We start from the raw sequence: 22,665 nt of genomic DNA, 5'->3' as shown, positions 1-22,665 counted from the left end.
CCCTGCCAGCGTTATTACTTGCCTGGCATATTTTAAATAAAAAGCTATTACTCTATAATTCATATGTAGCAAAGCAATAAAACCTCTCCCCAGCCTTTAGCAGCTACTGTATTTCATATTTTAAGGGACCTCAAGGGCAGAGCCTGAGGGTCTTGCAAAGCATTGGCTGTCATCTGACCTGGCGTGGCTTGACCCCTGCTAAAATAGCTCGGCACAGCTCAGCACCTCTCTGAAGTTCAGAGGCAGGCAGCAGAGCTGCCGTGCGTTTTTGGGCGCAGGGTGCCAAGCTCTGTGGAAGACCAGAAATGAGGAAGAGCACACAGAGCAAGGTGTGCTATCAGCACTTCCCTCTGTCGATACGGAATTAACGAAACTGATTTTAATACTGTAAAAAACTGATCCTGAAAATCAGGATCACAACAGCTGGGTCAGTGCACGGCCAGACCGGAGCAGGCACAGCAACCTCACACCAAACCAGCACGTGCTTTAGGCTGGCCCAGCACTCCCGGACCTGTCACAGGGGTCCAAAGGCCAGACCACTGAGAGCAACGCCCTTGTGAACCTGACCCTGGGCAACCAGCCACGCAGATCCTTGAAAATACCAGTGGCTAAAAGCTCTGGCACCTTCCCTGCATGCTTCTTGAGCCCCAGAACCAGGTGCTGGGGAATAAAGTTCAACGAGACCAGGGCAATCTCTTAGCCGGGCTGCACATTTTCGGGACTGTTTTCTCTTGGCATGGACTGGCACAGATCACTTCCTCAGGAAGCCGCTAAGATGCCTTGGGTTGATTTCTTTTTTCCACTCTCATTGTGCAGTGGGAGTGAAACCGATGGCATTTGGCAGTAACTTTCCACCAGCACTATTGTTATTTCCTGGCAGCAGGGAGTTGTTTTCCATCAGGTGCAACGCAAAGGCGTTGTCCCTCTCTGGAAGAACAGGGAGTTAAAAAGCTCCTGGGGGAAATACACCCAAACGCCACGCTTGGAGTGCTCTTTCCCAACAAACTATGCACACTATGTATGTTTTGCTAAATTGCTACCTACATTTCAAAGAAATCCTTAATCCCAGCATTTGGATGCTACTGAAGAGAAAGCGTGAGCGGGGGAGCTCGGCAGCAGTCCTGTCTTCACGTTTTGTCCGTGCAACACTCAAATGCTGAATGATGTTTAAAAACAAAACTTACTGGAAAGATCATTTCCACCGCTCCCTGTAAATAAAGAAGCACTTGTGCTATTAATCATGTTACAAAACAATGCCGAGCTCAAATTTAAGTGCGTGAAGACAGCAAAACTGTGTTAGCACCTTATAAGTTTAAGCGCTGCTCTTGCCTGTTTTGGGCTGGTATTGTTTCAACTCCTCAGGTCTTAAAGTCCTTACGGAGAAAAGCCTCTTTATTCCCCGGAACAGTTGCTGGATTGTGTGGCTTTCAGATAATGCTATTGGAACCGAGGCTGTTAAATGAGAACCAGAAGGCTGGAGCTAAGGAGATAAATTATAATTTCCAATAGCCTCCTGATGAATGGAGCTCCCAAAGAGCTCCCGTGGCCTGCTTTCAGACAAAACAGAAGGATCGCCATCTCCACAGGTAAAGGACACAAAAATCCCCTTTAAAGCCCAAACGCCATTCTTCATCTTCTGGTAGAAGCTGATGATACAACACACGCTCCCGTCCCTTTCTTAAGTGCCAAATTGGAAATTACTTCTAAAACACTGCCAGCTAGTTATATACCCACACATTTCCACAGAGGAGGGCTTAAATACTTAGTTTTGTGCTGCTGTAATAGTTTACAGAGAACCCAACATCCTCCCGAGGTGAATGAAGTATCTGGAAAGATAACAACACAGCCTTACAGAAGTGACAGGAGCGAGGGAGGTTAACCAGGAGCCGCTTCATGCTCTATGAGACAAAAATGAAAGCCCCAAAGGCTGTAAGTTTTCCTGGTTTTGCCCTTAGGTTTTCAAGATCTCTGCTTACACGCGGAAAGTTGCCTCTAAATAAGTCCATGTATGGACACAAGTACTCCAGAGCAAGAAACCACCGATTTCCCTGGAGTCCTGGAGTCTGTTCCAAAACAAGCATACCAGCTCCAGAGTGACTCGGGGGCAGCTAAAATCCCTACCCTGCTTTATCCTACATTCATTCTATACACACCGCTCTCAATGCACCAGGAATGTGAGGTTCCATTTTCCTGGGCGTCTTTTGGCTGAAGGAACCCACAACCAATTCAGGGCTAGACTGAGCTACAATTAGGCGGACAGTTTACCCCAAGTTGCCATCAGCTAAACCCTGCACGGTGCGAGGAAGTTTGTGCCTTGGGGGCTGCCAAAACTAGAGCTGTTAATGAAATTAGAAAAAGAATACAAAGGGGAAAAGAAAAAAAAATAAAAAGGTCATATTCCCTATGTAGGGCTGACACAAATGTTGCACGTTGTCTGAGTGTTGATCTGTAATGAGGACGCACTTGAATTATGCAACTCACCGGAGCTATCTGAAAATTGGATGGCTTTGCTGCATCGCTGCCTTGTAGCGGTGCCAGCCAGATGCAGACAGGCAGACTTCTTGACCTTCTGGCTGAGAAGATTAAATCCTTAACAGCAAGATCTCTTCTCTCCCTCCTATTCCCCCATCCTTTCAAATACACCCAACAACATAACAAAGAAACCTTTAACCATTTATTTAAAGGGAATTTTAATTTTCTAGCATGTCTCAGGTTGGGCTTTAAATAAATAGGCTGGGCTTTAAATGATACAGAAAAAAGTATCATCTTTAAAGCTGACTAAACGCAAGCAGGCAAACAAAATCCTCTTCATACCTTCCTAAATATCAGGGCAACGTACCAAGTATCTTCCCCGTGTGCAAGTTTCCCTTATCACACAGCTGTGAGGAAATCTTATGGTACTTGCAAGAACAAAATCCATATTAACCAAATCCCTGAGGGAGTGTATAAACAGCACCCCTTGGAAAAATAAACAAGGTCATTGAGTCAAAAGATTTTATTTTCGTCAAGGATCAACTGCTTTATATGGCTTTGGTACCAAATATAGAAACATTACAACGGCACTATTTTTAAAGATTGTGTTTTTTCGGGGGGAAAAATAGAATTCTTTTTTTCTCCTAATAGTTCTTCTCTAATGTGTATTGTAAAGATCCAAGAAACGTCAGACAGGAAAATGACCAACCAACCGCAGTCTGGGACTGAGCTATAGATGGCTGAGCTCCACCAGCCCCGGTGGTTTTGAGAAATCACTGCAGAACTTCGTCCAAAAAGTAAAATCTCCTTACAGGAATTATAGGATTATTTAGCAACGCTGGTTAAACAATTCACTTTACTTAATTCCCTACGTTAAAAAGGTGGCTAAGGGATGCTGCTCTGAATTAAGCCGTGCCTACAGCAACGCGGGCGATTCTTTTCGCAACTATGAGCAAACGTCTGAGGAGGATGACGAGCCACATGGAAACTGCTTCCAGACCCAGGCTTTAAAGGGCACTGTTACCAACCAAATTTGGCAGCCCAGGAGCCGTGACGAACGGCGGAGGCATGCAGTTGGGAACCGTCAGCAAGCAGAACCGCAAGCGCTCGTGGCAGCTCGGCGAGGGCAATGGGCAGGACGAGAGGCGAAGCATCAGCCCCTGGGCTGGCAATACCCGGCGCTGTGCCCTCGTGGGAGCAGAGCCGGGTTTTCCTTGTAGGGTCTGCTCGCCCCAAGCAGGCCGTGCCAGGCGGGCACATCGCGGCTTTGGGACCGAGCTGGTGGCCACAGCAGGAAGCTTGGGAGGGAAAAGAGCTCCAAGCCCGACACATACACAGAGCTCTGCGCTCCCCTAGATATATATAAGCTCAAATCTCCTATGAATAGCCGGTATTTATCGCTGGGGAGCAGCAGGCACCTGGCGCTGCCCATGCACACCCCTCGTTAGGCTGTGTCCTTTGGGGTCAGGGTGCCTTGGGGCAGCCCTTACAGGGACCCCAGAGGAGCCGGCGTTTGCCGCAGGTCTGTCACAGCCACACGGAGCTCAACTCAGCCTGGCTGCCGCCCTGGGGGCAGAAAGGGGCCCCAAAACCCGCTGCGTTAACCCGAAAAGGGGACGGCGGGGAAAGAAAGGGGGCGGCGGGACCCCAGCCGCAGCTCGGACGCGCGCACCGAGCCCTTTGGGGTGGGAATCATGAATCCAGAAACCGCTGACCGGGCTCTGGAGGCGCACACGACGCCTCAACTCCCTTTCAGGCCGCCGAAACCCAACTCCCCGAGCCGGGCACGGCGGGGAAGGGACCCGCCGCCCGCCCCCCCCCTCACCCCGGCACCGGGGGGGGGACCCTGCGGGGACCCGGCCTGCTCGGGGCGGCCTCGGAGGCCCCGCGAGGCGGTGCCGGGGCCGTGCCGAGGTCCCCCCCCACACACACCCCCCGCAGGTGCGGCCCCGGCTCCCCCTTTTCCTCTCCTCTCCCCCCCGGCCCGCCCTCCCCTCGCCGCAGGGGCCGGCTCCTTCCTACCTGCGGCTCCTGCGGCGGCCGCCAGCGCCAGGAGGAGCGCGGGGAGCAGCGGCGGCGGCGCAGCGCGCATGAGGGGAGGCGAGGCGAGGAGGAGAGGAGAGGCCGGGCCCGAGGGAGCGACGGCCCCGGTTCCCCCCCGGTGTCGTCCCCCCCCCTTCCCGGGATGGCGGGGACGGGCCCGGCGCCCAGGCGGGCCTGACGGGAAATTCCTGGGCACCGGCGGCCAACGCCAAATATGAGCAGAGCGCCCGGCGCCCCCACCCCTAGCGGGCTCGGCAGAAAGCGAAGGGCTTTACCGATTCTGTGACATTTTCCCATTTCTACGCCAGCCCCACACTCCCTCAGCCTCAGCCCTCAGCAAAGCTCGCCCCCCCCAACACCACCCCCACCTCCCAGCCCTGACCCCCCTCAGAAGCTGAGGCAACTCCCTTCAGGCTGCAAACAAACATCCCCAGAGAAAAGGCATCCGAGGAGCTAGGAGGTGAGACACGTGTAAAAACCCCTAATAAACCTTTAATTTGAGTTTGTTTTGCTTTTCTTTTTTTTTTTTTTCTTTCTTTACAGGACAGGGTGACAAGTTACAACAAACATCTGATTGTTCTCAAATGTTCGGGTATTATACACATTCCCATCTGTCTTGCAGGAAGGGAGATTGGTCAACTTAACAGTTTACGGTAAAATAAGCTGCATAATAGTACATATTACAATAATAATGTACAGTGTTTACAAGAAATATATTTTAGAAGCAAGATGGATGCATTTGTATCAAGATGCGACCTTTTAAAATGCCACAACTATTTTTACATTCACTCTTGCAACAGGTCACAAGATGGGGTCACTAAGGTCAGGTTAACAAATCACTATGATGCACATCAAATACAACAAAATTAGTTTATATACATATATATAATACATATACATGTATATTATACATATACATATATGTATATAGTAAAACTCATCAAAATCTACCAGACCTGGCACAATCCACTTACCCATCAAAAATATGTACTTGTCCTCGGTAAGTAGAATTCTGCATGGCTGATTATATATTATATATACTCATTCATTAGCATCTGAGACATAAAACTGAGGATTTAAAATTTTTCGGTTAACAAACTCCAATAATAAACATGGTGCCCACAAAAGCACAAAGGTAAGGCACAATAGGATTTTCTGTTGCAGAATAGTGTGCATCATGTTTACTTAACCATAAGAAAAACGTGCATTATTTGTGCAAGTCCATGCTGCAAATCCATCATATCTACAAAGTAAAGTGAGTTAACGATAACATTTTCTGGACTGGTGTGCTTCCAGTCTCAACCCCTATGGGATATTCAGCTGGATACTTCGATAAAAATCACTGTGGAAGTTGGGATCAGCAAAGCCAATAATCTTAGATTTGCAACTAAACTTCTCAGCAACAATTTTGGAGTTCGGGGTAAACATTAGTAAATTTAGAGTTTGGTATCACAAAATTTACTGTCAGCTGTACTTCTAGTTTGTATCAACCAAAATTGTTGCAAGGAAGTATGTACCTTTTAACAGTTTGTCAGGTAACTGGTTCAGTACAACAAGTTACAGCATATTGGGAAAGTCACTTAATCCCAAATGGTATTTTGTCACAGCCCTGGCAATTGTCATAATAAATACAGCTTTTCACAAAATATTTTTCCAGTATCTGCCAATTGCTTCTTTATTGCTCACAAATTTGAATTCAATACAATTGGTATCAGACCTCTCACACAAAATCATAAGATATTTTAATATAAAACCTATAAAAGATATTTAACTTGTATCTAACACTTTAAGGTATTTGGCCTCTTGTCATGGTATAGCCAAAACCATATAAAACATTAGGTTTTGAATAAAATAGGAAGCTTATTCACTGCTTCAATGCAGACATCCTCACAGAACACAACCAGTTTTGCCACCACCAGCATTTACATTTATATACAAAACCTAGTACATCCTCATTCAGTATGTTTTCCCTCACACTTACAATGCAACCACTAATGCCAAATTAACTTTTCCCATACCCTAGCTGCAGATAATTATTATTTTACGGCAAGAAAAAAAAAACTAATATTGACTGAGAAAAAAAAAATATTTGAACTTATTCACCATCAGGAACTGTAGGTTGTTTGTTACAAAATACCCACAAGATTATTTCACAGGAAACTATGGAAATACAGGAAGTCTTTTCTCCATGCTTTTGTATTATCAAAAACACGTCTTGGTGCAAAAATACAGTCACCACATCTGAAAATGTTTAATGAATTCGGTATTCCTCATGCAAAACTTAAATGCACTGGTTTACTATAGCCCCAGAAAACTTCCTGAAGCAATTTTTTTTTTTCCTGTCAGCTCAGTATTACTGCCTCATTGCTAAGTCCCTTTGGAAACAAGATTTCTGGAACGTTCAAACTTTTATTTAATTCATTAAAGTATTACATACAAAAAGCACTAAAAAAGGAAGACGGCAGCCAAACAGGAAAATTCCTGTTGCAAGTAACAGTCCTAGCAGTTGTAGAAAGTCTTCTCAGGAGCTTCCCTGAGAATTAGTTGTGCCTGTCCGAAGACGGAGATGTGACATAGAGTTCATATGTTTGTTTGATGGCTTTAGTGGAGTGTTGCAGGTAAGTGCCTGGGGAAAACGATGATGATATCGATCTAGCCGCAGGTATTTTACTGTTACCAGCTTTCCTATAAGGCAAATAGAAAAAACATCTTCTAGTTTAGGATTATTAATTTTGCTTCAGGATACAGCAAATAAACCCAAACATTTTCATTACATGGAAATTAGCTTACCAGGTGATAATGACTACTAAAAAGACTTTTTGTTACAGCTCAATACTGCAGATATAAAACACGTAAGTGTTTTAAGTGTGTTTTTACACTTTAAAAATACTTCAGATATAAAGCACATTTAAAAGGATATTTAAAACCACACCCATCCTCTGCCATTTCTACAAGTTTTGTCATAAACCCCGATTTCTTACCATCAAACCAAGAGCCATGTAATGCCTTAAAAGCCTTTCCAGCATACTCTGGAGATAGACACTTGACATATACACAACCCTGCATTAAGAAAGAGAGTTTTTGTTAAAGTCCAGCTGACAAGGAGAAACAGTATTAAGGTGTCTCTGGAAAGGCACTCACCTCACGTGAATTTTTGTCCACGGCAATATGAACAATTCCATCGTTATCACTGCATTTCTCCAAGATTGCTTCTTGAATTGCTAGATGCCAGTGATCACCTATTTCCCTAAGCAAACAATGAAAGGTTTAATCAAGCACATCATCTATTAAAAACTTGCAAAACATGACATAGAAATAGATGTGCTAGTAACTCTAGCAACATGAAAGAACGCTAGTCTGAAGTATACAGATTATGATCCAATAGTTTTCATAAAAAATATTTTATCAATATTCTGATCAATATTGTAGTATTAAAATGGTTCAAAAAAGAAGTGCCAAATTTGGGTGAGTTTATGTTAGAATTCCAAGCCTGACCAGGTGAGCTCCTGAAGCAAATCTCTCCCTCATCCCCATGCCCCATGCTTTGGTTTGCATTACTGAATCAGCTCAGAGTAGGCCAACTAAAATCATTTTTGGTTTTAACTCAGTGATGTCATCAAGAGGGCATTTAATGTACCACAGCTGCTAACAGGCATTCAGTCTAGAGTAGGACTAGAGTAGAGTGGTCCAAAGTCTAACTCTTCAAAGTGCATACAGCATCATGCCAGGTCCTTAGCATCCATTATTGTGCTCTACAGATCTTTTCCTCTAACACTAGGCTACTCTGTACTTTTTTGATCTATAACATAGAGCTGAGATCAAGAACTTGGATAAAGTGCAAAGCTACATTTTAAGAGGTACCTCCTTCCAACAAATTTAAAACAAAAACTGATGTTTTGAGCATTCTCCATTCAGTACCTAAAATTACTCAATCACATGACATAGGAATTCAGTCTGACATTGGAAAAACCTGTGAGAAAAATACAGAAAGTTTCCTTCGGGTGTGAAGCACATGATACTAAAGTTCAAAGCCCTTAAGGATAAAATTGTGCATACAAGTACTTGCATGCAAGTACAACTCCTTACATACGAATATCAAATTTATGGGCAGCTACAGAGCATATACTCTGTCAACAGCCACACAAATTTTAGTTACGTGACTTGTTTTCATTTTTCTCCTCTAAAAGAAAACATTTTATACTGCTCTTGATTAAAGAAACTACTTAAAGCTACACACAGCCAGTAAGTATGCTTGGATTTTTTCAGGCTTCATTCCACTGCAGCTTGCTACAAAATCAAAGTTTTTTTCTTGAAAGGTAACTTCTGTCACTTTCAATGATTTTTTTTTTCCCCGCGGACCAAATTGTTTAGCTGAAGACCAACGTAAAGTCTACTCGTGTTTAGTCCACAGAGAGTAAACATCCTCCTTCCCCACATTCCCAACAATCTCATCCTTGCCAGCTGAGTGGTTTCTTTAAAACTTGACATCAGCTTCTTGCCTTTGGGGCCTACTTAGTACTTCAGCTATTGAATATTTGGTAAATTGGGTCTCATAGTTTGCTTTAAAAAATTCAGTCCTAAGAATCAAACAAGCAATCCATATTTTAGGGGTTTGTCCTCCCCTTCTACCTGCCTGCCATTACCTTCTTGTCTGAAACTGCAAGCAGCCATAAACTTATTTATCTGCATCTACTTGTGTCAAGACAGTCTAAGAACACTTGATGGACTTTGGTAACATCGAATGCCAGATTTGCTTCTGGTATTTGATGTTGACTGGTTAGAGAATCAATGCCACTTAATCAGGAAGATTGTATATAAACAAAGTGGGACATAGACACAAGTGTGTAAAAGATGCAAATGAAGGTTCCAGTGGCAAGGAGACTTACCAGTGGAAAACACCTACAGCTTAAAACCCTGCAAAAATTAGAAGATATATTTGGTCTGTCAGTCTAAGTAGGATATTTTCTTTGTACTAGACAGCTCAAAATGAATGGCTCATGTCAGGAATTGTGTGGCCAGCAGGACTAGGTAAGCGATTGTCCCCCGTACTCAGTTCTGGTGAGGCTGCACCTCAAATGCTGTGTTCAGGTTTGGGCCCCTCACCTGAAACAAAACACTGGAGTGTGTCCAAAGAAGGACCACAGAGCTGGCGAAGGGTCTAGAGAATAAATACTATGAAAAGCAGTTGAGGGAACTGGGTTTATTCAGCCTAGAGAAAAGAAGGCTCAGGGGAGACCTTATTGCTCTCTACAATTACCCCACAGGAGGGGGTAGTGAGATGGGGATCGGTCTCTTCTCCCAAACAACAAGCAACAGGACAAGAAGATATGGCCTCAAGTTGTGCCAGGGGACGTTTCAGTTGGATATTAAGGAAGATTTCTTCATTAGGGTTGTGATGTATTCAAGCAGGCTGTCCAGGGAAGTGGTTGACTCACTATCCCTAGAGGTATTTAAAAAAACACGTAGATGCGGTGCTTAAGGACATGGTACAGCTGTAGATTTGGAAGTGCTAGGTTAACAGTTGGACTTGATCATCTTAGAGGCCTTTTCCATCCTAAAATGGGAACTTGTGGACTTGATGATCCTCGTGGGTCCCTTCCAACTTGGGATATTCTGTGATTCTGTATTCTGAATTGATTCTGTGAAGGGAATATACCAATTCCTTCCAGTTCCGTAACAGTTTGAACAGCGGTATTTTCCAAATTTTCATGCTGTGCTCAGGATGTTAGGGAACTAAAGTCAAAGTTGAAAAAGCCTGGAAATTTTGCCTTGGGTGCATTCCCTCCCTCCCAGCTCAGGACTCGTGTCCAAGGGGTCAGATTTTCTTGAGAAGCATGCTGTTATCAGCAGAAAGCCAGCTAACACAAGAAGAGTAGGGTAGCAAATCAGTTTTTCTGCTGGTTTGGTATAAACCAGACATTTTTTTCCCCCAAATACTGCAAGTCACTGAATTACTCCCAAGTGCTCATTTCCTGTTTGGAAATTAAACAGAAGTGTACTCCTAGTCTAGTCTGCTTTTTTGTGTTTTACAGAACTTGCACACAAAACATTAACAGTTGAAACCAACTTGGAATTTCCCGTAATGCAACAGGCCCCCCAAAAGGCAGGACTTGCCCTTCCTTGATCCTGCACACGTATGTCCCATCAGCTGGCAATATGGTTCTCACAGGAACACTAACCACGTTTTGTGACCAACTCTTGTCATCGATTTGGTGGACAGACGCAGAAAAACAAAAATGGTTTATCCAAACGATGCCTAGACTGTTTTAGAATACGGGTTTGTGCCTGGCATAGTAAATGCCTAGAACATATACCAAAACTACTCAACATTTTAAGTCAGATGCTGCAGCCTGAGGGCCACACCTAGTTTATAAAACTAGAACAACTAGTTTATAAAATTTAGCTTAGATGTACTTTCTAATACTGACCCAATCTATGTCAAGCAACACTGAAGTCTACAGCAAAGGCATAGCCTATAAGGAGGTGCTATTTTGAAGAAAGAAACATCCTAGTTACCAGTTCCATTAATGGGATACATTTTGAACAGCTAACATTTGGAAACAATAAAACCAATGCAGTATTCCCATAAATATTACAGGGAAGCTTCAGGACTGGATTTCAGCACTACTCAGACCAATCAATATAGCTCACAGTCTCCTTTGTAGCAAGGACAATTGATGTCACCCAAAACTCTCATTAAATCTTTTTTTTTTCCTACCATTTTTCTAGTGAAGGAGCTATCAATTTGCCTCAAAACACGTAAAAGTTCAGTCTTATTCACCCTACTGCAAGCTGGAAGCTATGAAAGAAGCAACAGTTGGGGTTTCTGCCCATAATAGTCATAAGGTCTTAAAGCCACTGAAAACAGATTTTAGAGTAGGGATAACAAGTCCTCAACTAAATTAACTAGCAGCTTTTCAATTAATATGGCAAGAAGCTAAAATAATTAAGCGTATCTAGAAACAGAAAAGAAACAGACCAGAAGATATATATCTGAAGTTAGCAATTGCTTGTGTCTCTGCTGTTTTTTTTCCCCTGCTTCCTATTATTCCCTATTCTTATCAATAGCTTTTGCTTTGCATTCAGCTTCTCATATTCCTCAGTCTCAATTAGCATGTTATTTTTACTCTGTAAGGCAGCATAGCATCCTCTTTTCTCCATTATGTAATCATATCAGGGAATAAATTACTTCAGAGGTTTCTGGAGTCCCTGCCCTGGACAAACCAGATTTCAAAGACCACAGAGGTGTAGCTGGCATAACCAATGTGTCAGTGCCCTAAATGTCAGACCTCAACTCCCAACATGATCTAGTCCACAGCCCATGAGGATATAACATGACAGAAGGTGAAGCTTTAAAAGGCTACAATTATTTATTCTACCTTAACTCTTGGCACCTGAAGCAGTTTGTTACTCATTCAAATACACTACATACTTACACTTCTTTCAAGGTATGCATGTTTACTCTTCTTCCAAACCCCTCTCAGAGAACAAAAGTAGACACTTGCAATTGAATACAAAAATAGAGTTTTTTTTAAACTTACACAATTGGGTCGAACATATTGCGAATCTTTAGGCATGGTGTCAAGCTGTTTGGCGGCGAATTTCTTCTATCTAGATGAAATGCTATAAGATAAACAAATTTAACAGGTATTATGGAAGTCAATAAATACATCTAGCTAACCATTTGATACATTAAAAATAGAAAGGTATTACTCTAAATAATACTTTCATTCACACATGAAAAACCTTCAAGCAAGTAAGTCTCCCTAGCATTCTACCACACTGACAAAAGTGGATCACACCCAGTATTTTGTTTTATTTTTAATATTTATAACTTCTAGATTTAAAGACATATAATGCATTCACTTATGTTTGGGCCATAGTAAATGGAAGGAATGGAAGGTATTTTAAATACTATGCAGTTGAAAAGAAAGTGTTGGCATTGTGTCTCTGTGAAAAGACAGATATCCTTAACATCTGGAGCAAATTTTTGGAGCTGCAGGTTACCCAGTTCTAAATACCTAATAAATTTTCATTTCTTCCACTTCTGGGGCAGTCTACTGTCCACTTGTCTAAGAGTCAGAGAGATGCTTAGATGGATGTGTCATTGCATTTGTTTCAATAACAACTGTCAAGTAGCCCTCTATGAGGATAGAGCTTGCGTAACCCTAGATACTCTACACGCATGTTGAGAAACTTGAGAAACACACAAAATGCAGCAGAAGACATAAAAGATGCAAGAAAAATGGAAATTAAAAATAACAGCTAAGTAACTCCTTCAAAGCTAAACAGTTCCATAAAATATTCATTTTAGAAGCTCAGATAATATTATCTTCTTTCTAAAGTTCCCAGGTTCTCCCTTTGGGAGTCGCAACAGAAGACTGCATCGTAAGAAAAGGAACACAGGACCCTTCAGATTCAAATAAGGTAGTTCCATGCCATGAGAAGGCCCAACAAAGTGCATAACCTAGTGAAACAACTTTCAAGGCTTGAAGGAAGTTTTACTTTGAAGATCTGGAGATGAGTCAATGGAAGAGTTTAAATATAAGATTATAAACCTCAAGATGTAATGATGCACCAAGCTGAGGCTAATGCCTCTCCTTTTTCAGCCCCTACTTTGCTGAAGTCTGACAGATTCAAGACATTACATTTCAAGTGTTAGGAGTCTAAGCTTTAGGCAGCAGTGCTTCTTATTGCTGACCTTTAAAAACAGAATCTTGGAAGTATATCTAACATATGAACACCACTGCTCCACCGTAATCCACCTATTGTCAGTCACCCAGAAGATACTGCATGTGAAAGGCAAGCACTAACCACGAGAAAGTTCACTGCCTGAAGATACAGCATAGATGACTTATGCAAGAACTAAGTTCAAAGCAAAAAAATAGTAAAAAAAAAAAAAAAAGCCACAAACATACAGTAATCAACTAGAAGTTAGAAAATGTGGGCTCTGAATCTAACCTTAACCTCCACAAATAACTAGAAATGCTCTAGTAAGAAGATATACACACATTATCCAAGTCACCAACACCTACAATTGTCCAGTTTTTCTTGGGAATGTTTTTCTAAATATGCTGGTGACACTGCATCTATCTCTGAGCTGCCTATAGCTTAAGGACAAGTCCTTTTTTCAATAGCACATGGTTTTGTAAAGTTTTTTGCCCTTGATTAAAAATTATATGTAGGGTATACAATAAAAACTTTACAGAACTAAGCAACATTGAAAAATAGATGGACTTACCTTACTCAGGTAGGTTGGCTCCAGCAGATCAAGGGAGGGTGAAATGTCACCAGCATATTGTACACTGGGGCACCACACCACACTGGAGAAGGTGATCTGGGGTGGCCTAGTCATGGACCTGGACCTGAAAAGGTGCGGGGTTGAGGAAATTATGTGCTGATTGTTAATAGCTAGGTTTATTCAGCACATCCTTTTAATCCAATGATCAAGAATGGTGAGATTATTTGCAGAAACCCTAGGTGCACAGGACCAACATTTCCGCAAGGTTGTTTTTGACCTCCAAAAAAGATGCTGTAATTTAAGAAGTCAGCTAAGCGATGCAAGAGTAACCAAAAAAGAAATTTGTATTTTAGTGTAAACACTAACAAAACCAAGCTCTACCAGCTCCAATTTCTAGTAACCTTCAAAACAAAAGCCCACAAGGATTTCAGGTGCTTGCAAAGATTACTTCAGTCAGAGCAGAACACCAGCTTTTGTGCAAAACTAATCTTCTACCTATTTGGTGTAACCTCTTACTAGTGCAAATGTGCCCAGAACAGTGCAATATATGAAAATAAAGAGGAATTGTGCTTTTTCTAAAAAATGTTTCTAAGTCATCATAAGCTAAAAAAGCTTTTACACATAAAAAGCTCCATCCATGTTGAACGGAAAAAATAACTACAGAAATCAGCGAAGTACAAAATAATTGCTATCACAGTAATATACATTAAAATGTATACCGGAAATCAGACTGAAAAGGGAAGCTAAACAAAGAAATGGGCAAAGTACTGTACCTATGTAGCAAAATTCAAAATAGTGTAGTAAACAGATACGCAGTGAAGTTCAAGAGATGTCTATAACGATTCTGGAATATGTCTATGATAGAAGAAGAGGCAATTGCACAGACTTCAAAATGAACACCTAAGAAAACGTGATAAAGCTTGCTCTACATCTTGATTCACTAGTGTATTATTCAAAAAAGATTCCCTGTCATCTCTACCACGACTTATAAAATAGCCCAACAGATCTTTAGACGTGGATTTGATGCACATGGTAAGATTGAAGACTTTCACAAGATGCAGATAAATACATTTCTGAGGAACAGATTTATTCATGTTAAGTCCCAGATCACTAACTTATGAAATACTAACCCTTCTTATTAAAGTCAAGAGAAAAAAGATAAAATGATTAATTGAATGTACTGAACTTATGCACTTTCAAACACACAAGGTTCTTCAGTAGAAAGAAAAGATACTGAAGTATTACTACTAAATGTTAAGAAAGGACAATGTGGTTGATGAGGTTTAATTCAGCTAAGTTTACCTACAGAAAACCAGCATGGGATGGGTACAGCATCCTCCCTCAAGCATAAATATTTTCCACAATCTTGCAGTAAAGAGAGCCTTTTCAACACAGAGAAAGGACTGTATTCTCACGAGTGGTGGAGGAGGGCTATCATTCACTCAAGGTAACAGATTATCTTGCATTCTGCAGGATGAAATATCACCCTAGATGTGGTAACCCAGGGTGAATCCAAAGGTTCAGAAAACCTTTTTATCTCGTCTCCTGAACTGTAAAGCAACTTTAGCTATCACTGTTAGTTTAGCTGCTTTGCAGCTCACCCTACGTATTTTTTCCCTAGAGCTCCTGTTACTGAAGACGTGCTTCTTTCAAAAGCAAATTCAACGCTAAAAAAATATTTCTTTCACTGCTCTAATTAAATTATACTTCAGCATGAACAAGATTTTTGAATTAACAATTACCCTGTACGTTGTTTTCAGAATACTGCTCATATTTGCCCATCTTACAGTGAGTTTACCTACCCATTCTTCTTTTGACAAACATGCCAACCGTACCAGTAGATGGTATCTCACAGTAAGATCACCATCACCAGATGGACTGGAAAAAGCAAAACACAAGCTACCAATTGTAAAAGTGCAGGCTGCACCTGAAGGACTGAACAAAATGCCACAACACTGAACTCTGGATGCTAACACAGATACAGCAGAGGCTAGATCCTCACACATGCTACAGGTCCCATACTGAAATGCATGGTATCATACATCAATAACCTAGTACACATGGACAGGTCAAGAGGCTTTCTTCTTCAATTCCACATACTCGTCAGTATTGTGTTCTGCTACAGACCTACACCAGATCTCAAGTTTTGTTGTTTTTTTAAACTGTGATGCTAACTGGGTACTAAGATGCACAGAAACCAAAAAACTTCGCTCCTTCAGCAACTCTCAGGCTCTTCTGTTATAGCCAAAGTATAAAATTTCAGCTCTTCAAAGGCTGAACTACAAATGTAACAAGAACTAGGAAAATAGCTGTTGAAAGAATTGAAACAGGATAGCACTTAACATATCCTATGCAGCAATAAAAGCATAGAAGGAACCTATCAAATACGCATTCTAGCTAAAAGCCGCAGCTGACAGGTAAAACTATTTTGTCTACTACATGTACAGTATGTGGCAGTAGATATTCGATGCTCAAATTCATATGATACCTAACAGTAGCTACCATAGTAGCTTTCTAAGAAGTTTTGGAAGCTACAATTCTGTTGGAGTCTTGAATGAATATTTCACGCAGCACCTGGGCTATCACAACTGAGAAGTCTTCCACATGAAGGAAAATCCAGACTGATTTTTGATACAGGACAGAATTTTATGAAGTGATTTATATCGCAATCACACATGACAAGAAGAAGTTGAGAGTGCAAATGAGTAGTAAATGAGAAATTCCAGAACTGGAGCATCATGTTTCATAGCCTGTATTGACGAATACACAACATGAAAGATTTAGCACTGCAATATACATAGCTTGCAGACACTATTCATTTTAAATGTCTAAAAATTAATCGTGACAGTATTGTAGAGATGGAACAGAGACAGCTGTAAACATCCACCACTTCTGCACTGTACGTAAAACACTCACGTATCCCTGATAGACAATGTCCTGGAAAAAAAGCTCTGCAACTCTCATAAAAAGTTACTACTCACTTCTTACTAAAATTTTGAAGAACTGAAATCAGTGATATAGTTGTCACAGCACAATGCCATGCTATTATTGTTTCAAGGCGGTGACTGCAAAACCTTGAGCCTGTAGTATTATTTACAAGGTTAAAAAAAAAATCTCGTTTCCAACGAATGATTAAAAATGAGAAGTATAAAGCTAAGAAACAATGGCATAACTTTGATATTTAATCATATCCCAACGTAACGTTTTGCAGAGAAGCAAGAAACTCAGACTCTCATCAAATAACACTTCAAGTATTTGCAAATGTCTCAAAAATATTTGGTTTTGATGGGAAAGAATTGCTTGGTTTTGCTTTGAACATACAAAAAGCAAAACTTAAGACCCAGGGGATGAAAGCATACACGTAACATATGGACATGTACAAATGCCCTGGAACAAAACTGAAATGTTAGCAGTCCTATTCAGGCAATCAGGTCTGCTTCAGTATAACTGTTCCAGGCCACAAAGACGCTCTTTCTGTCTGGAAAGGCAATAATTACATTTGAAGAGGTCACTCTAGACTATACTCTCTTTTGTAGGGAACAATAAAAATATTGTTTCTTACAAATAAAGATGTGTACCAATAAAAGCAAAGAGACTTCAGCTGGTTACTATATGCATTAGTTAAACCAAGGTCAAAATTAGCATGCTCCAGAAGAGCATAAAACTATAGTGTAATTGCTTGTCAGTAGGAATTTTGCTTAAGTGCCCAAAAAGGGCAAAAAGTCTGTTGTTTTTAACAAAGCTTCTTTCAACATCTAGTTCAATGTCATAGAAGTAACGCACGATTCAACCTTGGTAACATCCAATTAGCAAATAAGTTGAACTAAAAATTGTACAAGCAGCAGCTCCTTCTTCCCTTGCCATCAAAATAAGCCACCAAGTTTATAAACGAGGATTCTGTACAGAGCTTACAACAGCCACACTGATGAAAGAATGCAGAGTTCAAGAACATAATATGCAAGACAAATTCTTTCAGACTCTCAAGATTTAAACAATTGGTAAAGATTTAACTTTAAACGTTGACCTTCCCTACTCAGATTTTGATAGAAATTATCATTCTTTTATGTTGCAACCCAGAACTCAAGACTTCTGGCTTATATTTTCCATCGACTAAAGCTTAACATGAAAAAAAGGACTATGAAAAGATGACCACAGCAGGCAAATGCAGCCCACTGGATTCTTGCCACTTGGCTCCATGATAAAGTTTAAGTGACAGACCATCGCAAAATTCACATGACAGCCTCCCCTAATAAAGCTAGTGCTTTGTTGTGCCAAAGAGCTTGAAATATGAATGCAGAATATGCAGAACCAGAACACTGCTAGGAGATGCTCAAAATGTACATTCTGCTGATTGAGAAGTCTTATATTTTGAAAGCGAATCTACTGGGGAGGAAGAGCAGTATACTTATCCAACTCTGTCTTAAGGTACTCAACTGATAACTAAATGGTAGGAAATTCTGATCTAAAAGCTCTGATCTACCTGCATTCAGATAAAAATGATTACATGATTTCCAATGAGTCTAAAGGATGTTAGAATTCAACCAATTAAAGGAAAAGGCTTGAGTGGGTTTTCATTTGTTTTTTAATTTATGGAAAGGAACAAGGAACTCATTTTGGCTGTATACCCTTAGTTACACTAGAAAAGCTTATCTTGCTTGAAAGCAAGGCAGACGCTGAATGCATGTGACAAATCTACTGAACAAGATGACAGAAAAATGGCACAGTTCATAATTATGACAGAAAATGTCTTCCATTCTCAAGTGACCTCTTAGAGATTAGAAGGAGAAATTAAAACAATTATATTTGCAATACCTTGGCCTTGCCACACTTTCGATGGTATTACTAAAATTTTGTCACATGGTACAGAAGGTTGCATCCATTTCCATACCAGGAACTCAGCATCACCTATTCTTTGTGTCTCCGTGTGAATTCTAGATTCATTTGCTGCAAGAAAGTCAACTGCTCTATTCCAGACTTTCTTCATTTTCCTCCTTAAAAAAATGAAGAATTACAACGTTAGCATTATAACAACCTGCACAACTGACATGCATAACTTTATAGAAAACCAGTGTTTTTTCCCCAGGTGTATACAAGGACATTACACTTTGTAACCTACTAACATTAAATTAATTGACCGATTTGGTTTTACTAAGCTGTATGCTTTATTCCACGCACTGAAATTCAGTATGTATAGCGGGTACGTACCTTTCCTGAGATGGTATTAGAGAATCACGCACGTGTAAAATAGGCATATAAGGCTGCAAGTCTTTATTTTCAGAACATGCCTCACTGTGACTTCTTAGAACATCTGAGAACACCGTAAGAAAAACATAATTACACAGTTTATACAGAGAAAAATATCAATTCTGACTATGAACAGCTACTCCAAAGCCCCCTTCCAAATTTCAGTAATTTATAGTTTTGAAGTGTTTTTGCTCCTAACCACACTGAAGGCAAATCAAGAAAACTAACCATACATCCAATGCCTCCAAGTACCCCAGAGAACTTTGAAACACAGGAAAAGAGTTTTTACAGTTATTCAATTGCTACATTTAATTGCTAACAAAGACAGCCACCTTTGGAAATCAAGTGCTTTCCCCCTACCCCAACAAAACTTGACTGACAAAAGAAGTATGAAAACGTTAAAGTAAGAAAACAGCTCTACTACCTCTGTATTTATGACTGTCATAGCTGAAAGTAGTATGACAATTTAAGTAAAACTGCATCCCCCAAAACAGCACTAAAAGCTATGAACACAAACTACTAAAACCACTGTTTGAAGTGGAAAGGCAGAATATCAGAATTCAACCACGCATTCTGTTTTAGCAACATTTTAGGTGTTGGTGTTTTGCATACAGATTGCTTCCTGTATCTGTTTTGTCTTGCATCGTTTCCACATGTCTAGTCAACAAACATCACATTCGTAGTTTTTTCAATACAGATAAAATACTGCCATGCCAATGTGGATTTATTACAGCTATTACTTAGATTTAAATCTCCATAAGAAAAACTTTGATTAGGTTTAATGTACAATGTATAAAAAACCACAAAGCAGGCATTTTTCCAAGAGCTGTCACAGCATGATAACTGAACAGGCAGAAAACCCCATTGATTGGATGAAGTCAAGTACTTTGAAAGCTTATACAGTGCTGATACATCACATATAAGAATAAAGAAGCCATACCTATGATTTTTACCACCATATCATACATCTGCCTTGTTTCCTCTTCTTCTTTTGCCCAACGATATTTCATGTAGTGCAAGACTCCCCAAACCATTGCTACTCCTGCATTAAGATATAAAACACTCTTTAAACAGAATTAGAACATCAGTTGTTTAACAAATTTTACACCACATACTTCAGAACTTGGTTGAACTAGCTAGCATTTTAAATTCAAAATTTAAAGCTAGTGATGCATACTGTACTTGCTGTCAGTATTTTTCTATTTTACTAGCATAGCAACACCAACTCAACCTTCGAAGAGTAGCTACCTTTATGAAAATGTTTAATTATTTTAACAATAGCATTGTTAATTGGCATTATTGGGGTTTGAAATTTTACTCATTTGTGATGAAAAGCATTAAAACTATTACCTTGGAAAAATTCAAAATCATATTAAAAGTTGTATAAATTCATAATTTAGAATATGTTAAGATTTAAAAATGCATAATATTCACTAATTTAAGGACAAGTCACGTGCTTTATTTATACAGGTCAAAACTAATTAGTTTGGACTGCTTCAGTTCAGCTACAAATTTGTATTTCTTACCATGATAAATGTTTCTTTTCTATTAGCTTAAAGATGACTGTCCTTTTTGGGGGAATATAGTTAAGAAGGCCAACAGCATAAGCTGAGAATAAAAATCTTATTTCTTTCATCTCAAACTAAGGGCACCATTCACCCACGGTTTCAAACAAAAAAAATAGTGTGAATGATCACACAGCAGTGTTAACTGATAGATAGAGACTGAGGGACATCACTTTAGGCCAAAATGGCTATTAATTAATGAAAATAGATCCAGTTTTTACACAATGCTTCATTTCTGGAAAGGTACTGCATATTAATCTCAAATACAGATGAGAAAGTTGGAACACTAAGCAATTTGCTCAGCATGACTGATGAGACTGGTGGCTGACTCAGATACTAAGTTTTGTCTCCATATTCCAGTATAGCTCATACCCAATATTATCAAGAAGACAGCCATCTGGGTCAACTTGCCTTCAATTATTTTGGTTTGTCAGAAGGCTAATGAAGGCGGTCTTCTATTTTTAACTATGAAGTTGTTAAAATACTGGAATAAATGATCACGTATAATGATCATTTATAATATATATTAATATATAACGAATGAATATTCAACATGTGCATGAGATCGATTCTGCATCTTCAATATTTCTGTGTGGCCAGTTAGAAATGACTGTGCTTGCACTCAGCTGGACCACATCATTATTCTGCATCACTTTCAAGTTTACTTAATTCTTGACCATAATGAAATTATTTGAAACTTAATTAGAGAACTATCACAGATTAAATGAGTAAGTCTTACCGAAGGATAAATACCTGTACATCTGTTGCAGAAAAGGTTAAGAATTTTTGGAGACAAACAAGTAATTCAACTTCTCCTGGAACTTTAACTACAGAGAAGATGATTTTTCCTAAAGTTCCCAGAACAACAGTGAAACATCCTCAAAAAATGAAGGCCACCACATCTTTTTCCCCAAAAAAAGAACCACTGGATTTGGAATTTTTTAAAACTCAAAAGGTAGTGCTTTGGCAGGAAAAGGCCAGAGTTCCTAGAGAAGGAATTGGTTCAGCTGACTACAACAACAGATGATAGCAAGTAATATGAAAATACAGTGGCAAAAAAGTGCAAAACAGACCATGTTAGAGCTTCTGTCACTATCCTCGCTATAAGTTGTATGGCTGAATAAGAACTTCCAGTGAACACACTGCTTTTTCCACCATGAACTTACACAAGTTATAACAAAAAAGTGATTGTTTAAATAACTTACCCAAAAGCAATATTGATAATCTGTGAGTTACATTAATAAATGCACGGCGAAAACGACACCTGAAAGACATCTTTGGACTAGTGGATTCCAGGTACTTTACATCTGTCACATTGACAACATCCATCTCATTAGGGTCACTGCCAATACACCTGTTAAAAATATATGGCATTTACAAAAAAAGGATACGGTCTATCAGAACACACTGTTATACAATAAAGACCACTTACTTTATGCCAACATCTTCCCCACTATTCAAGATCCATTGTAGTGCTGTGTTAAGTACACTTTCGTATTCTGGATCTAAATTCTGTCAAAAGACAAACATTAGTGAATAATTCTCTAAATAAGCAGAAAGTTACCATGCCACAATAAAATACAGATACTGCACATGTTAGTAGTCAAACCTGTGTGACTTTGATCTTAAAACTTCACTTTTTGCATAACTGTTCAATACGCAAAGCAAATCCACCCATGCTAGGAGCAGCTATGGGACTTACTAATATTCTTCAAATTAAGGACTATATGAAAACTCTAGTCATGATCACACTTCAAGAATTCTAACCTACAGAGAAAACTAACCTACAAAGGAAAAAAAAAATCGGCCACTAGGCGGTGCTCATTGAAAGTCTCTTTCAGGAATAAAACTCAAACTAGATATAAACTTAGCTGAAAATAGCTCCTAAAAATCAGCTGAGGTAAATTTTTAAATGATTTTCCTCAAGCTTCTTAAGATTATTTGAAAATACCAGTTATGTTTGTAGTTCAAGAACTGATATCACTACACAGGAATTTACAAATTTAAGTTATCTGCTATCAGTAATCACAGGAGAGCATTCACTGCAGCCTGAGCAGCGCCTCCAGAGTTCACCTTACATCCTTTTGTAGAAAAGGCAAA

General features: G+C 40.0%; 2 protein-coding genes across 7 annotated transcripts in view; both read right to left on the bottom strand.

The window, feature by feature from the left end:
• The window catches only part of MSRB3 (methionine sulfoxide reductase B3), an 83,109-nt gene extending 78,410 nt beyond the window's left edge, over positions 1–4,699 (bottom strand). For 2 of the 5 annotated variants that reach the window (XM_072034508.1, XM_072034514.1), the window contains exon 1: positions 4,495–4,634. Coding sequence is in view for 1 of the 5 variants with exons in the window: in XM_027456279.3 (XP_027312080.1) it covers positions 4,495–4,564 (70 nt within the window). In the remaining 4 variants the exon portion in view is untranslated. Of the gene's footprint in view, positions 1–4,494 lie in introns of all 5 variants that reach the window. The other 3 variants (XM_027456286.3, XM_027456279.3, XM_072034511.1) reach the window with 3 other exon arrangements.
• A 288-nt stretch (positions 4,700–4,987) lies between these two features.
• LEMD3 (LEM domain containing 3) overlaps positions 4,988–22,665 on the bottom strand; it is a 48,274-nt gene continuing 30,596 nt past the window's right edge. Inside the window, exons 5-13 of one of the 2 annotated variants that reach the window (XM_038172948.2) lie at positions 21,998–22,077; positions 21,771–21,919; positions 19,941–20,042; positions 18,962–19,064; positions 18,569–18,747; positions 12,057–12,138; positions 7,657–7,762; positions 7,497–7,575; positions 4,988–7,200 (exon numbers count right to left, since the gene is read on the bottom strand). In XM_038172948.2, the coding sequence (XP_038028876.2) occupies positions 7,037–7,200; positions 7,497–7,575; positions 7,657–7,762; positions 12,057–12,138; positions 18,569–18,747; positions 18,962–19,064; positions 19,941–20,042; positions 21,771–21,919; positions 21,998–22,077 (1,044 nt within the window). In that variant the 3' untranslated portion in view covers positions 4,988–7,036. Of the gene's footprint in view, positions 7,201–7,496; positions 7,576–7,656; positions 7,763–12,056; positions 12,139–13,756; positions 13,881–18,568; positions 18,748–18,961; positions 19,065–19,940; positions 20,043–21,770; positions 21,920–21,997; positions 22,078–22,665 lie in introns of those variants that run through there. The other variant, XR_005262574.2, reaches the window with a different exon arrangement.

The sequence above is a fragment of the Anas platyrhynchos genome, chromosome 1 (assembly GCF_047663525.1).
Source record: "Anas platyrhynchos isolate ZD024472 breed Pekin duck chromosome 1, IASCAAS_PekinDuck_T2T, whole genome shotgun sequence".
Taxonomy (NCBI): domain Eukaryota; kingdom Metazoa; phylum Chordata; class Aves; order Anseriformes; family Anatidae; genus Anas; species Anas platyrhynchos.
Note: the sequence above shows the minus strand (reverse complement) of the source record. Positions and strands in the feature narration are given on the sequence as shown.